General features: G+C 31.1%; 2 protein-coding genes across 3 annotated transcripts; one reads left to right on the top strand and one right to left on the bottom strand.

Annotated features, from left to right (window-relative positions):
- Positions 1–372: 372 nt before the first annotated feature.
- LOC137919277 (chemotaxis regulatory protein ChePep-like) lies at positions 373–8,189 on the bottom strand. The gene is made up of 13 exons (XM_068762306.1): positions 8,089–8,189; positions 7,855–8,002; positions 6,902–7,022; positions 6,663–6,803; positions 6,425–6,570; positions 5,798–5,953; positions 5,171–5,266; positions 4,426–4,576; positions 3,443–3,561; positions 3,030–3,129; positions 2,417–2,596; positions 2,077–2,252; positions 373–1,270 (listed from the first exon to the last, which is right to left on the bottom strand). The coding sequence occupies exons 1-13, from the start codon at positions 8,090–8,092 to the stop codon at positions 460–462; spliced, it is 2,349 nt and encodes a 782-aa protein (XP_068618407.1). The 5' UTR covers positions 8,093–8,189; the 3' UTR covers positions 373–459.
- Positions 8,190–8,464: 275 nt separating this feature from the next.
- Positions 8,465–17,009, top strand: Gorab (Golgin, RAB6 interacting). 2 transcript variants are annotated; one of them, XM_068762389.1, is made up of 4 exons: positions 8,465–8,656; positions 11,181–11,631; positions 15,361–15,501; positions 15,785–17,009. In XM_068762389.1, exons 1-4 carry the CDS (start codon positions 8,581–8,583, stop codon positions 16,059–16,061), a joined length of 945 nt encoding a protein of 314 aa, XP_068618490.1. In that variant the 5' UTR covers positions 8,465–8,580; the 3' UTR covers positions 16,062–17,009. The 2 variants fall into 2 exon arrangements, with proteins under 2 accessions (XP_068618490.1, XP_068618489.1); XM_068762388.1 differs by having other exon boundaries at positions 11,175–11,631.
- The last annotated feature ends 111 nt before the right edge of the window (positions 17,010–17,120 follow it).

The raw sequence follows: 17,120 nt of genomic DNA, 5'->3' as shown, positions 1-17,120 counted from the left end.
TAATTGTACCAAGAATACAAAAAACAGGTATTAGAGGAAAAAATAATGTTATTAGCAAAATTATTTTAATAATACTGTTATCGCAATAAAATTTACGTCTTCGACCACGTTCATACGTATGTATGATCAAAGCTGTTGAAAGACGCTGGATGCAGACCATTTCCAACCCATTCAATTAAATATTTATTAGAGATCTACGTCGATCCAGGGATACACCCATATATACATATCTGGCTATAAAGTCACAAAACATTACCTTATAAATTAGGTACCTTATTGGCTAAATTGAATATAGAACCAATAAACCATTCAAGAGATAGGAAAGAATATAGTCAAGCAGGCAATAAGAAACAGAAATGAAATAAAACTAAATAAGGAAAAAGTAATATATATTGGAAGTAGAAATGACATTTACGCTTATATACTTTTGTAATTTTTTTGTACTACTTAATAAAAAAGTTAAGCATCAACGGCTTGCTCATTTACTTCATCTACAAAATCTGCTAACATTTCTTCTACTGAAATTTCATCTTTTTTAGTTAATTTACTAGTTACATTTTCTTCTCCTGTTTCTGCCTTGTTTATTTCTTCATTATTTGCTTCCTTAACTCCATTAACTACTACATTAACATCAGTCAGTGTTCCATCACTCTCTTTTGGCTTCTCCAATTCATTTTCTTGTGATGGTATTACCACTTGACCGCAAGTTATTTGAACATCATCTGTTTCATTAGTACTGGGAAGATTTTCATCATCCATTTTATCTAAAACTGTCACCTTCACATTACTTTCATTGGGATAATCATAAGAGACTTCCACAGAAGGAGGTTGTTCCTCTTCATCCACTACTTCATTTAAATTGTTTAGTGGAAGTTGTGTTTTTGCTTCATGAATTGGTGTTGGCTCTTGTGATTTTTCAGATTCTTCAGTATCTTCTAGGAATATTGAGTCCATTTTTTTTGTTATAGTTTCATTAATATGTCCTTCAACTTCTATAGCAATAGATTTTGTGTTTATAATATTGTTCTCATTTTTATTAGATATTTCCTCTTTAGGGTCTGTTTCCATATTTGTATCAATATCATTTTCTACTTCTTGTGGAGTTTCCTCGCCTTCATCTTCGCTGTCTGCATCTGGATGGCTTTCTACTGAACATACAGATTCACTGCTTAAACTTATTTTATCTGATTCTTCTTCTAAACGTGGCTTTTTACTTAAAGGTTCATCAGGAATTGTGATCACCTCTTCACTGGTGTTCTGTTTAGGCATTCTGAAAAAAATTGCTAGTATTTAATAGTAGCAGTAACTAGTACATCGGGGTGCATGTCGCAGTTTTACTAGATTTAATAATCATATCCATAAAATTCTTAACCAAATGATGTTTCAATTAATTGCTTCTTTGCTGATATATCTAGCAAATCATAAAAAAACATTTTAAGTTCACAGACCCTTACACTCTTTGAACTCAGTTCCGATGAAGCTGTAAAATTCCCTGGGCTAACAGCATTATCATCAACCGAGAATAAGCAAGCATAAAAATCTGAGAAAATAATTTTAGCTTATTCAGTTCACTATTATACATTAAATGTGATAAAAATATTTTAAATAAATTCCAATTGGTTAATGAAGTATCATATTTATTGTTAAGCCTTAGTCTATTTATAGCATTATTATTTACACTGTTATAGTAATATGTACATGTTTCTTTGTTTTTTTTTATTCTACTTTGTTCATTTTATATCTTCATTACATATGATTACTGGTATTTGTTTTGCGCACTTACTATTGTAACCTTTGTTTTATCATGCACATTTTTTTTGCGTCAGCACTTCTCTTCAAACAATCTAAATAGAAAATGATCTTTTATTGTCTTTATTACGTCTTTTAAATAATTAGTAAAAAGCTACATAATCTATACACAGATGGCTTCTTATTGAAATGACAGCAACTAATTGAGCTGTTTACCCAGGACTTATTAAAAAAAAAAACTCAAAAATACACTGTCATATTATTGGAACCGCATAAATGAGCAATCACATAGATATGCTTTGAATATAATATTCATTAAATAAATACCTATCAGACCCAAGGAATTTTTCCAATGCTGCTCTATTTCTCTCCGATATTCTCTTCTGCTTGTCTACTGTCTTCTCCTTTTCGGGTTGAACTACTAATGCAAAATTTATTGTTGGTGGTGAACAGTGCAAATGTAATCTTATATCTAGCAGAGCATTGGAACTAAATTTAGAAATCTGGAAGAAAAAAACGAGATTAAATTCAATATTCTTATTTTAAAAACTCAAATGAAATTGTTTTACTGAAAATAGAGATAGAAAAAGATTAAAACAATTTTTAGTTTTTATATTTCAGACGAGATGATGATATTTAACTAAATTTAGGAAATTAAATAACAAACCTCTTTAGATTGAACATTTGAAACAGTACTATATAGCTCTAGACAATATTGCGTAGGCGGCGGCACTGTGGACGGTGTAGTCTTTCTTAAGGCTTCGAGAACACGTAGTAGCAATAAAACATATTCATCAGAGTATGTACTAATGTTGTAACATTCTCTCACGAAATGCTCTTGAAACATCTGCAAGAGGAATAGTTATAAAGTGATAAATATTTTCTAGTGTATTTTTCTTTTAGCCGACAGACGGCCACTATAATACATAGGTCTTCCTCAAACATCGCTGGGATTATCGATCTTGCGCTGCCAGCATCCAAAGTCTACCTGCGGCTTTATCTATGTATTCCTAATGGGGTGCCTACCCTCGCCGCGTCCACCAGTTCATGGGAGCTACTCAAGAACCTTTCAGCTCCAAAGGCCATCGAATGCACGAGCAATTTCGCGAGCTACGTAGGTAACCTAAATTTTTTTGTAGATCTCATTGCTGATTCGAACTTGCAGCGTAATTCCAAACATAGCTCTTTTTATTTTACATTGTCATTATTTTTGATTTAAACATAAAGATCTAAATGAAATAAGGAGTCGAATGTAAAATAAACTCAAGGATTCTAAGTACCTTATGTGAATTTGGCTTCAAGAACACACCACACACTGACAGGAACGTTTCAGCGAATTCCAAAGCTGCCATGGCTACTTCGTTGTTAGTTTCATCGTTGCTACAATATAATAAATAATACAGTACTGCTAACATGAAGAACGTCATTGCCTTTTTTTATAAAAATCACTTTTTGTCTATGGGTTTGAACATCATAGATATTATTTTGTATGTAAATTATCTATTTAAAATATAAATTACCACTTATGATTTTTATTGCATAAAATACACACAGTGACAGTGATAAATAAGGTCCTGTTTAAATATATGTGTCACATAGTGCACCAAAGATGTTTAGAAAAGTAAAATTTCAGGCGATGTTCTATGATGACACCTAACTTAACGAATTATTAAAGAATTACTTTTATACTAACAAAACAAGCTTATTTTTTTCTCCTGGAGCATGTGTAGCTATTGTGCTTTCTTTTAACATATTATTCTGAAGTTTCCTTCTTGCTTTTTTGCTTAGATTTTTCAGTGGTTGGCCACTCATCTGTAAAATAAAATTTATTTCAATGTATATATATACATTCAAGGAATCATAAAAAAACTTTTCTTTTTTGGTTATAATATATGACATATATATTCATCTTTTTAGCCGATAGACACTCACTGCAAGGCATAGATCTGATCAAGAGATCGCCATGACCAAAGTCGCTAAATGCCCGAAGCGATTTCCCGTGACCTTAACATGTCGTTGGTTGGTAGTTGCCACTCGAGAGACGTGCCTCGTTGATTTCAATAATAAGCTAACACAAAGTTTGAGCTACATCGAAATATTGCCTGCTTACATTACAGACTATAAAGTAAGTGAAAACATTTGTTAGCTACTCAAGTTTCATTATTCGGAGAATGAAAAACACTTTCATGTGTTAATTTTATTAAAAGCCGTTTCAGGGACTCCGAGAGTCTATATTAGAACTCTAGTAGTGACGAGTGATTCCCCTTTCCAAATTATAACTCTTGTAGGGACATTCCTCCATTCCTCCATAGCCCAGGTTAAAACTCTGGTGAGGTGAGGGCAATATCCTCAGAGTCTAAGCTAGAACTCTGGTTAGGACCGATTCCCCCATAGACTAGGTCAGAACTAAAGCAATAGTTATACAATGTTCCCCAAGTTGTTAACTTGTTCTTGAACAGGAATTTGGATGGTTACATAATCTTCCAGACAACTTACTTGCAAAACCAAAATCTAAGAAAAATAGTTAAATTATTCATTATCATTAATCTCTGCTTAGCTTGTGCTATAATTATAAATAAAAACCTGCTTTGTGCTTATAAACAATAAATGGATCACATACAGGTAGACATTCTATATGCTAAAGTGAAGTTCTTCAAAAAAATAGATGTAACTTACATTGAGTTGAACTGTCTTCTTTGGTGGAGTGGTGTCACCAATGACATGGCTAATAAGTTCATCCTCCCATACATTGCCAGGGGGGAAACGGTAAGTGTGCAGTGTGGTTAGCCAGTTGCTCAAACTGTTGTATGCATTACAACGAACTTGTCTATATAAATAAAAAAGTAATCTCAATTAAATTAAACAAATATATAGGTGATTGATTATTGGTGTAAAAGCTATAAAAGGGGGAATGTATAATTCAATTACTGCCAATTAATGTAGGGTACACCCTATCCAAAAACAGGTAAAAACATTTCTTAAAATTTCACAGTTATTAAATTAATTATTTTTTATTATCTATCCCTGCCGGCGGCTTTGCACTGCCAGAATTTATTAGCCTGGCATAACAAAAAAAATAATGATAATTCCAAGTGATTTGTCTATACAGGGATCATTAGTAATAGGTGTAAAAGTTTTCTAGATTTTTGCTGATGAATGAGCAATACATTTATTTAAAACTTTTAGATCTATAAATACAGACACTAGGACCCTAAAGTACAAATCTTAGTGCAAATGATTATTATTAATATAATATGTTTCAAATGTGCGAAACATTATAATAATTTAATAATAAATGTTAATAAATTGTTATAATAAATACTATTTATCAATTCATTTTAAATGATTCATATTAGATGTTAGTCTTATTGATATTTGAGTGAATATGAATTAATTAAAATATTATTTGAGAGATAATCACCTTGCATCTTCAATATTCACGTCTGAACTCCATCTAAGTGTTTGCATTACTATTCTAAAGACTAGAGGCGAAAATGGTATAAGATTTGTTCCAAGACTGAAATTATAAAATGTTATTGTAACATTGGTAACATATTTATGAAATTTAAATTGTTACTTAGTTAATTACATACTAGCGGGAAGTAATAACTTAATAATATTTTTTTTTGTAAACAAGATATGTTAGTAATAATAATTTTAATGGTTGCTTAGAAAAACTCGCAATTTACGATAGATCAATGATCAATTGTACTTCATGTTTTGCCTATTTCATACAAATTGTTTTTAAGTTGATGTACAATAATGTATTAATATATAAACTATAGACACAACAATTTATTAATTTTTTTAATGACATAACCATATTCTTATTGGCTTCTGGTTATCTCAAGAGCCTGGATGATGCCCATTACATTAAAATTTCCTTTGGATTAGATTGATAAAATATTTAATTATTGTACAATATATGTGCTAAAAACTTAATAGAACAAGCAATTTTATATATACAACACACTAGCATTTTATAATTTAGAACACTAAAAATTTAAGAATATTTTTTAATTCATATTTTAGAAAAATAAACACTTACCAAGCAATCAAAGCATCCAATGTCCTCAGTGCTTGAGTTTTTACCATAGATATATCATTTGATAGTGATTTTTTGGCACTGGTCACACTGATTGAATGTATAATGATATCCAATATAGTTTTTGGGCTTATTGGTTTCGGTACTGAATAAATCTCACTGCAATATAGTTTAGTATTTGATAACATAATCAAGGAATATTATTATGATTTAAATTTACAGATTTTAATTTCATTAAGAAAATCTTTGTTGAGAATAGCAATTAATTGATATTTATGTACGAGTAATAACAGGTTAATTATAAGTAAAATAATAACATTAGCTAATTTGGTACAAATCATCTTCATTTTCCTATTGATTGCTGAACATTGGCCAGAAGGTCTAAAATATTTTGTACTATCAAATATTTGTCTGATTATTACAAGTTTTTTCTAACCACCCTAATAATGTGTGGTGGCCGTGGCCTTCACTCTAGAACCTTAAGACATTATCGACCACTCGATCCGCGCGGTATGGTGCAAGGCCACTAAAATTTTAACTTGCCCATCCTCAAAGATTAACCTCAGAAAAATATTTATCACTTTTAAAAAATAAATAAAACCATGAATTTTGATAACAAATGATACTTACACAATCATGGCCTGTATAAAAACAAATATATTTCTAAGTCTAGTTTCCAGCAACGTTTTTTTATGGTTGGCTCCAGTAGGCCCTGTAAAGCTAATCCCTATTAAAGCATCAGTCAAAGGTGAGTCGAAATTTGATTTTAATTGGATCTGAAATAATAAACATAAAATATAGTTATTTTACTATGTACTTTTTTGTTCAATCAAGGAGGTTGCATATAAAAATTAAAAAGTCAACCAACCTTTTTACTGTCATTCTGGTTAATATCAACTGTATCATTAAAAAGAGTATCAATGAGGGAATGTATTGAATTGCAGAGTAGATTCATGTTGTCTCTCCATGCTGATTTAGAAGTAACCTGTTTGTCTTGTGGCCAGCGCACCTGGAAAAATGCATTTATTTTCACTTTAACTGTCTAAGTTTAACAACTAATTTGTCATAGTTGTTGTGGCAAACTTTAAAATATATTAATAATGTTACCTGCAGCAAGGCATGTGCACACTTAGCAGCTTGAATAACATCATAATAGTTACTTCGGTCTAAAAAGAGAGAGAGATATGTTTCTATGGTGACTTTATGAGAAGAGCAGTATTTTGGATATCTGAAATAATAGAATAAAACAGATATTTATTGTTTTCAATAGGCTTTGCTAAGCATTTTCGAAAAGTCAGGATGTTGAAATAATATTATTTTAATTATGTATCTATCTATTTCATACATTTTATTGTAGAAGTGTATACCATTTCCTAAAAAAAGATTAATGCACTTTATGTAAATTAAAACTTGGTGTTACAATAAAACTATTAATGGTGTTCTTTTATTCATACATATTATTTCAGCAATAAGGCATCCTCTGCTGGATATATGCCTGTTATTAATTTCCAATAAAACCTTTTTATTTTAATTTACATGTCTAGGTTTTACCCATATTTGGACATATTAACCCCATAATATCATAAATATTTGCCTTCATGACAATTAATTATCATTATGAAGGTAACATGATGTAGAAGCAATAGTGTATTTTGCAGTAATTATTCACAATGATGGATACTGTTTCAATGTTTTGCAAGAACTTCTGATGTATACTTGTGAACATGTATTTTTAAAAGTCCAACAGTTATAATCTCTTCTGAAATATTAATTATACCCATGTTAATTAATTCAAATTTTAGACTTTGTTGAGCCCCAAAATAAGTGTTTCGTTTATGTCGACGCCTGGGAAAACAATTTCGAATCCTAGTGGTCGACATCGCCCATTTTAGGTAACCATGTTTCGATTGATGTAATAATCATAAATATTTTTGGTATCAGCGTTTGGGTTTACGACTCATATCTTTTCTGAGATGAATTGTGCCTCAACGCAGGGAACATGAGATGACTAATAAGAAAGAAACAATATATAAGTTATAAATTTCAGTAGGTTATAATACCGGTTGAGTATGGTTTCCAGTGTTCGCAACCATTGATTACAATTTAGACCAGTGTGTTTTGATAGATTTTGGAAAAACAATGTGAGCACTTCTTTAACGGCCTCGCTATTATTTGGATCCACATCGCGAACTTTGTTTAATACTGTGGCTGTAGGAAATACATAAGATTTTAGTACAAAAGAATGTATGAATGAAAAAAACAGTGTAAATAATAATAATGAAAATTATACATACACATTTTTGATGATTATCAAGGCATTTAAAACACATGTGTAATATTTGTTATATATAAAACTGTCCAAAAATTTGTATTAACATGTGGGCTAGATACTTGACAGAACTGATACCCATAAGCAAATGACATTGACATAAATATTTTTCCCTTTATCGTTTTTTTTGAGTTTTCCCACTCTTCTTACACGTATTAAAATGTAAAAATATATTCAAGTAGGCAAAGTTAATATGATATCTAAATCTACAATATTGGTAGAAAAATGTTTTAACAATTCCTAATAAAGTCATCATCAGACATAGCCACCATCTGTAATTAATGTGCAACACTGACAATTTGTTTAGTTCTGTTGTCACTGTCATATTGTATTATCATGATAGTAGTAAGTACTGTCAAAGATAATCTAAAAACAGTTTCATTTTAAATTTATATTATGTGGGAATAACGTAGAAATCTTATTAAACATTTAAGAAATATTTAAGCAATAAGTAAAGATGACGTCTACTTTTACGGGCTTTAGTGAAGAAGATTTAAAGCGTATCAAATCAGCGGAATCTGTCACGAAGAGCGGTAAATACAATTAACATCTCAAGAATATTTTACGAATACCTGATAATTATTAAATCATGTATACATTATAATAAATGTGCTATCTTTTACTCTATCTATCACTAATCTATACAAGCGGTACAATTGATTTTTCCTTTCAGTAAATTGTTTGACATATTTTGTTGTTTACGTCACCGGAAAAAACTTAGAAGAACACGTATGATAAATTTACTTAGTGGCATAGAAGAGAGTACAAATATATAACAAAAATTATTTATTATCTAATATGTTCTTTTTTAAAGAATATTCAATTAAGTTATTTTTATCATTCGTGAGTTACTTCAAGAGATATCTAAAATTGTCATGAGATAAGACTTATTAATTAATGCTGATTACATTACATTACTTACAATCATCATTTATATACAAGTTGTCAAACACATTTCTAATTTATGGAAAAGAATAATTTTATAATAACAGATTAAACATAGATATACTAATAATAAAATATGAAAATATTCTGATAAACATAGCATTTTAGGAACAGCATCTAACCCTAAAAAACTTAATCATATAGCAGTCTCTTTACACCTAAAATTTTAAATTTTAGGTTATTTCTGATGTTGGTTTAACAACAATAATCTTATGTAAATAAAAATTAATCATCAAATATGTAGTTTTGTGTAAAACTTGATAATAGCACAACCAATTCTCATATTTTCCTCATATTAAGGTGTCTCATGTAAGGTTTTACATAGATATAAAAAATCATGAAATTGTAAGCAAAACAGTAAATATAACACTTCTCTTTACTAAAACTAACTAAAACACAGCACTAAAAGAAAATATATACACTGATATAAATAATCAGACAATCTAACAACCAGGTTTCAAGAACTTAAAAATTCATTGAAGGATATAGATATAAAACTTAAACATACAAATATAAAACTGTCATCTTGGGATAAGCAAACCTCAAAGGTGAAACAACTGGAATCTTAGCTAAAAGAGATGCAAATTAACTTTGATCAATTAAGCCTTGAAAACTAACAACAACAACAATAATAGGAATTGGTAGGGCTTATAGATTCTTTTTATATCAATTGTATTGCATTTAACAGAACATTTGGAACTTTCTATTCAAATTAATGCCATTATCAGCATGACTATGCTGAAATACCTGTTCTTAGTCGAAAAATATTTAATGTCAATCAGAAAAATAAAAGTTTGTTAGGTTGTAATTGAATATATTGTGAACCTTAAAGCACTACCATAAAAATATAAGAGGGACTGAAAAGTAATGTTGTTTCTGTCGACCTATTTTACAGAAAAATAATTGATTTTTACCACTCCAGCATTGAAAATTTGTATACTACATGGTAATAGGTAGTTGAAACCAAAGGTATATTGTTGATAAGAAATAAAAATGTAGCCATGTGAATTTAACTCAAGAAAAGGACATTACTTACTGGTTACCCTAATAAAACTGTATTACAACTGTACTCTTGCAGCATATATTGCAGCCTGGTATAAAACCTGGTGTAAAGGTTATTCAGTAGAGAGCCTCAGTGATAAGACACCTGTTTTACCACTTCTGCATAAATTGTATAATTTTTATTTTCATTTAGATATATATTTTTTATTTTGGTGTATAATAGTGTAAATAAATAAACAAAAATAAAGTAACTAGCCAGAATTTTTTGTTGTACTGTCATAAGCAATAAATATTTGATAGAAGGCAGTTGCAACTGCTAGTACATAATAAATTTCACATTTTAAAAATTTTTCTTTAGTTGTGATTTTAGTATAGATATTTGGGAGATAATACCAATATATGTATATCATCGCATTTCACATCAAATGTCAACTGCTGGACATTGGTTGCATATAGTATAGTATATACGTATATTCTCTCCCTCCTTATGCTATATCTCTTACTAACGAGGACTGTTGCTTCTTTGAAAATTTGCTTGTATCAGCCGCTCAGGTTGTGTAACAACACAGTGAATGAATATAGAGCCATTAAAATCAACAGTGATTATTAAAATAACATTTTTGCTTAATTGTTTTTGGAATAGTACGTAATACGAACGTATTTGTTGATTAACCATTTCATTAATTTTTTGCTGAATATTGCATTATGTGTTACAATTGCATGTATATTTATATATAATTGTAAAACGTGTAGTACATTGTATTTCACCTCGAAGCCTATTGCATCGATATCTGCCCCATACCTTACTGATATAGTAGATCCACTACTGAACTACATTATTTATCGAAGTCAGTATCATGTCAGACGGTAGATGCCTAGTACAAGGTCTCTCCCAAAATAGCAACGTTGACCGATCCAGCGTCTCCCCTGCCGCGATTATGACTATGTCGTCGGTCCACCATGCGGGGGCTTGCGGAGACCCGCGCCGCGTGGCCATCACTCGATAGCGTCTCGGCCACAACGATCATAACTTGCACGAGCGAGTAATATAAAAATGTGAACTTTAAATATTGATCTTACAATTTTTTCTTTTTTTTCGATAAGGTGTAGTGGAAGAGGAAGTAAACTTGAAAAGCATTCGAAAATTTAACAAATTGCAGCCCAAAAAAGGGACAAAGCAACATAAATTACAGATGGTACACAAGCAAGAATCAGATGATGCTATAGATCACATAGAATTTAGTAAATGCAAGTTAAGCATAAAATCCCCCACTTTGTTGGCAGAAGAAGATGTTACTCATAATGAACCTGAGAAAGACACAAGCGAAGATAAGTTGCAAGTAAATGTTGAAAATGGAGAGTGTAATAGCATTTCCGGAGATGAACAAAATAATAATTTAGACAGTAGGAAAAATAGTACAGTATTGACATTTGATAATTACAATGAGGAAGAGTTGGCGATGCATAGAGAGAAGTTACAACAGCTGCAATTACAACAGAGGTTAATGGAAGAGCAAAACAAGAAAAGGAAAGAGATGCTTGCAAAAGCATTAGCTGACAGGTGAGATTATATAATACTATTCATTTGTGAAAAAAACTATTTGACATTTAGATCATTGTCAATATACACTTAATATATAACTTTATTAAGAGAATAACATAACAGGGATGACCAAACTCCTTGATAGCCATTATTCGAAATTTGAAATTATTTGCGAGCCGCAATTTATTACGCATTTATAACACAAAAGTAATCACAATAAATAATTGATAAAATGAATAAATTGATAATATACAGTTATATTCCTCTTAAAGTTAATTATGTTCTGATTTTATTGTAATGCGGTGTGTCCACAGATTTTGTACTTGGACATAAATATTCTTTATTAATGTTGTTTAGGCTTATTACGACAATGTGATGGTTGGTGTCATTTGGAACTGATTAAATTTTTTGCTCACATTTTTTTATTTATTGCATGAATATTCCACAGAATAAAAGTTAATATTCCCGTATTATTTTTTTTGCTCAAGTTTCTGCATGTTTTCTAATTTATTTTACTCCAGTATTTTACACTATTTGCTAACCCAATTCTTAAACTATTTTAAACTAAATCGAGATAATTAAAATAAACCAATAATAAAAGAAAATCATTATTTTTTTTAAAATTATTGGTGTCTTGATATTTTTACACAACACCCTAACAATGTCAATTTTTAATCTTACATATCTACGCAAGTCATATGAAACAAGTAACCTTAGGAGGTATGTGAACGGCAGGACGGTGGACGCGAATAAACATCGAGAAGTCTGTTCTTAAATATCTCGTATGCGTTTTGTAAACTGCGCCATAACCACTCACTTACAACTATCGGAGAAAAGCACTTCCGCGCACATTATATCCATTATCATTCGAATTTTAAATGCCATAACAATGGATGTATTGTTTTTCTCATCGTTATAAATTCCCATGCTTTCTTTCATTTATCAACCCGACATGACAATGGGATTTTAAATTAGGCCTGAGAAATCAGCAACTTTTGTTAAATTTTGATACAATTTTTTATGTTTCAGTCATGTACTAAAAACATAATATAGCTCAATGAATGCCTATTAATACGTTTCGTGCCACGACAATTTTCGAAGATTTTCTATTTAGGCCGTGTGGAGCATTTACGATACGACTCACACTTTAAAAATTTAAAAAAAGTCGTTAAAGACGTATACTTTACACTTTTTCAATACTGCAAAGCTATAATTAGCGGGAAAAGTTGTATTTTTTTTAATGCATGACGTACGCGCATACGTGATGTGAAGTTATCTATATTTGACTCTACAATTGATTTTTGAAGAATTCTTTGTTTTTCAATGAGAATTGCAAATAGGCAGAATGGAAATTGTATACGTCACACATGGCATGGAGTGTGTTAATATTTATGTATGTAATAATATCCTATATTTATAACTTCTTACAGAGTTATAATAAATAATTTCTAAGTTTCACTATACTATTGATTTAGTTAAGACAATAAAGATATATCTTATTTACTATACAGTTATAAAATCAGCAGACGGGTTATTACGGAATAATACGCAAACTAGACAAGAAGTTATATATTATAATACTTTACTTTGTTTAATAAGCTGTCTGCGAAACGATGTAAACATCAACTTATGAATGTGAGGTTCATCTGATGCTCATAGCATTAGTTCTGGGTTAGGCTCCGGGGTAATCGCTGCTCACCAGAGCACTAGCCCAGACTCATAGAGTCCCCAAATCGACTCTTAGATATGTTAAACAATAGAATAGGACATATATTCTTGTATAACTTTTTCAAAAAGTAGTCTCGCGTTTATGAAACTTAACCATTTACATAATTATTATTTTACACAATTACAATAATTTTGACAAGTTGGCAATTTGAAATGGTAATAAGCAGGACAAATGACGCGGTACAGATGGCCGTTACGGTTTTAAGGTTATATTGGAGACCATGTCCTGGCTATAGCAGTGTTGACTTTGTTAAAGCTGTCTGAAGAGGATTGACACAGGTCGCTTCCAACCAGTCCTGTTGGCAATATATGGAGGTGGCCTATGTCTACCAGTGGACTGACTTAAATAAAGGCGATAATATAATTTATTATTATAGTAAGTGAAATTTAATATAACAGATTCTTTAAATAACCATTTTATAATGGCGTTATTATAAAGGACAGGACGATTCAGATATCAGTGTATTGAATTTTTATATCAATTTTTTTATCACAAGTTGTCAAATTTACTATCTATCTGAAAATTCGTTTGACATACTATTTGGTCTTGTCACGGAAAACAGTCTAGTGCAGTATTGTGATAACAGTTATAGTTTCAAGTATGTGCAGATTCTGCTATTATGAATAAATGGTATCATCTACTAACAAAAACTATATGGTAAATATATGAAATTTGTTGTTATTTTTGCACTATATATTTTACATTCATTCATTAATAAAAGAACTGAGTGTTTGTGTATTTTGGTGTGTTGGATGTGGTATTATTTATAATCCTTTTATAGTGAATTTTGGTTAAAATTTTATTTTCATGATATTCCATGAATAAAATGTAAAATTATCTAAATGGTTAATGAAAAAATATACAATGTGAATCTCCACTATGATACGGTATATTTATTTCGCGTTATAGGAAAATGCCTTGTACGAGCATTCTTGAATAACGTGCGCATATGAATCCATATAACGTGATACGCAATTATACGTAAATTTTTTTTCGTTAAAGATGGTTTAAGACATATTAAAAAAAGGCATGGGAACGAAACATGTACGTTAATGTACGTAAAATGATTATGAACACGTGTTATACGAGGGACATGAAGACGTATTATATACCGTCCGTGTTGTAAACGGAATTACTGTAAATTTTATAAAGTTGGTTCATCGTACATACGAGTCTGCCGATTACTATGCGAGTTTTGAAATACAAAATCTTGTTCAACACACCAGTTGCAATTGTTGACACATGAGATCGTATAACTTCTTAGTTGAGTTATTTCATTAGCTAAGTCATTTTCCATACAGTCTTTATATGAAAATCTCTATATGTGATGTGTGAGAATCTTAATAAGTACTAAAAATTAAGATAAACTTGTTAAGATTTTCTCTGGGATTCAACTTTGTAGAAAACTGTATAAACTCTGCTGTATAAACTGCTTTATATTAAACTCCCCTTAAAGCCTATAAATTATCAATGAATAAATAAATAAATATCATACTTTCTATTAAAGTTATTGTTGTACTCCAGCAGTAGAGGAATGAGACTTGCAATTGTAGGTCATGGGTTCGATTCCCGGTGTAAAATCGTATATAACTCACACTGCATTAATTATATAGAATTTTCATTACTTATAAACAAGTTTCCTCAGGATGGACGGCAGCGTCCTCTGCGTATCATAATAGCACACTGCGATCGTCAAACAGGCTGCCACGCGTGGCGATTATGGTATATCTCCCATAGATATTTTTAGGGGAGAGCCTTGCAGTGGGCGTCTATGGGTTAAAATGACCACTATTTATAAAGGGTAGTTGTAAATAAGATAACAAAAAACCCCAACTGAGTTTGTTGTGTGCCCGTCTTAGATCAGGATGCGTTTGGAACCAACGTAAATTAAAGTTTAAAGATGCCATTATAAAGGACATTAATTTGAATCTTATTTCTATCAAATTCGGCTTTAAGTCCGTAACGCCATTAACATTGTGTTGAAAAAAAAACGTAAATGAAAAATGTTAATGTTTTAGGACAAGACAAACAGAGGAAGAAGTGCTTCGACTGGAGAAAATAAAGAAGGAGTTACAGGTTTTAGATGGACAATTTTCACAGGATGTCGCCGTGTTAAGGAAGAAAATTGATCAAGCCTGTTTAAACTACACTGAAGCCGAGTAAGTTTTTATATAGTGGTATCGTCTTACTATATGTATAGGTATAAACCTATATCGCTCTACCGCGCCTTGAGCAAGCGCGGCGTGGTAGGGGCAAAAAAGAGCATGACGATGTCTCGAACGTTGGCGCTTTTTCGGTAGTACTATCAGATAAAACATTTAGTATACTCGTACATTTGCAGCAGTAAACCAATGGAAAACAATGAATGCAGGTCAACTTGCAATGAGGCTTTTGGAATCTTATTGCAAATATAACTAAATTTAATCTGTTTTTGTCTTACAGAAAGCAATATTTGAAAATAGAAAAGGAATTCCTGCAGGCCAAAATTCACTTGCAAAAGGAAAAGGAGAAAAAAGAATTGCTCACTGAGCATCTATGTGCGCTGATCACTCACAATGAGACAAGGAAAGCACAGAAGTTGGAGACGTTGATGCTGGAGCTAGCAAGTGACAGGAGCAACAGTTGCCCTGTAACCCCGGTGGAAGATGCAAGTCCAGTTATAATAGATGGTGTAGATCAGAGAACTGGTAAAATGGTTGAGATACAAAATGAAAGCTAACGTTCAACATTAATAAAACTCATGTTATACTAAGATGAATGTTTACATTATTAATGATGGTTCAGTTTGTGCCTTGTAGTACAAGAGTCATTCAGCGTAGCTCTATTAAAAAAAGCTGAATATTTCTCATGCCCCACAGTTAGAAGCGATGGTTGATTATGGAGTTTGAGACATTATTTATATTATATTATCATTATATATGTATTCATTATTGTTAAGAGAAGAATACTAGAAGATACTAATTGTATAGAACCTAGAATGAGATTGTGCTCCCTTATAATGGCATTATTAATCTACAGTTATGAGAGTTCTCCCCTTATTTGAGGAGAGGTTTTGTCTTGACAGGTTTTTTTGTGGTCAGTTTTACAATATGCTCTATAGTAGAGAAATTAACTTCCGAGGTTTATGCTGTTTTTGAACCTAAAATAAAAAAAAAAAACAGTAAATAGTGAAGTGGCAGTGAGTGGCCACCATGAGTCGGTAGACACGGCGTGGATAGGTCCCCCATTAAGTGAACCGATGACATTGCTTCGGTCGCTGGAGGGGGGGAGTGCAAGACCGGTCCTGGTGGCGATCTTTGCGGAGGCCTGTGCCTTAAAGTTAGCGTCTATCGCCTGAAAAGAAGAAGAACCTGTCAATTTTGACTGTTCTAACCTTAGCCAGATCTTTAGTGTACCTGCCAAAGCCAATACGAACAGTATTTCAGAGTCGCACACCAGTATCTGTTTGTGTTTGGAGCATGAGAAACAGTCAGATGTATTAAAAAAAAGCCCATCGTTCATGGGATAATATGCTACTATATATGTGCCTTAATTCTTATGTACAAACACTAAATTAAGTTTAAAAATTTGTTAAGTAAAGTTTATTAATACGTGTTAAACATGACAACTAATGTTATCTAACATTAAAAATATTAATTTTTAGTATTTTATACATATAGATTTTATAATAAAGCAATATATTGTAATATTAAAAATATATTTTTATTAAGTGCATGGCAATAAAAAACTATAAGTATTAAAAATGGATTTTATTTTTAAAAATCTCAGATGAAAATTT

This window comes from Battus philenor, unplaced genomic scaffold, assembly GCF_028537555.1.
Source record: "Battus philenor isolate CCGP_79_NKW_IND1 unplaced genomic scaffold, ilBatPhil1.0.hap1 SCAF_16, whole genome shotgun sequence".
NCBI lineage: Eukaryota > Metazoa > Arthropoda > Insecta > Lepidoptera > Papilionidae > Battus > Battus philenor.
Note: the sequence above shows the minus strand (reverse complement) of the source record. Positions and strands in the feature narration are given on the sequence as shown.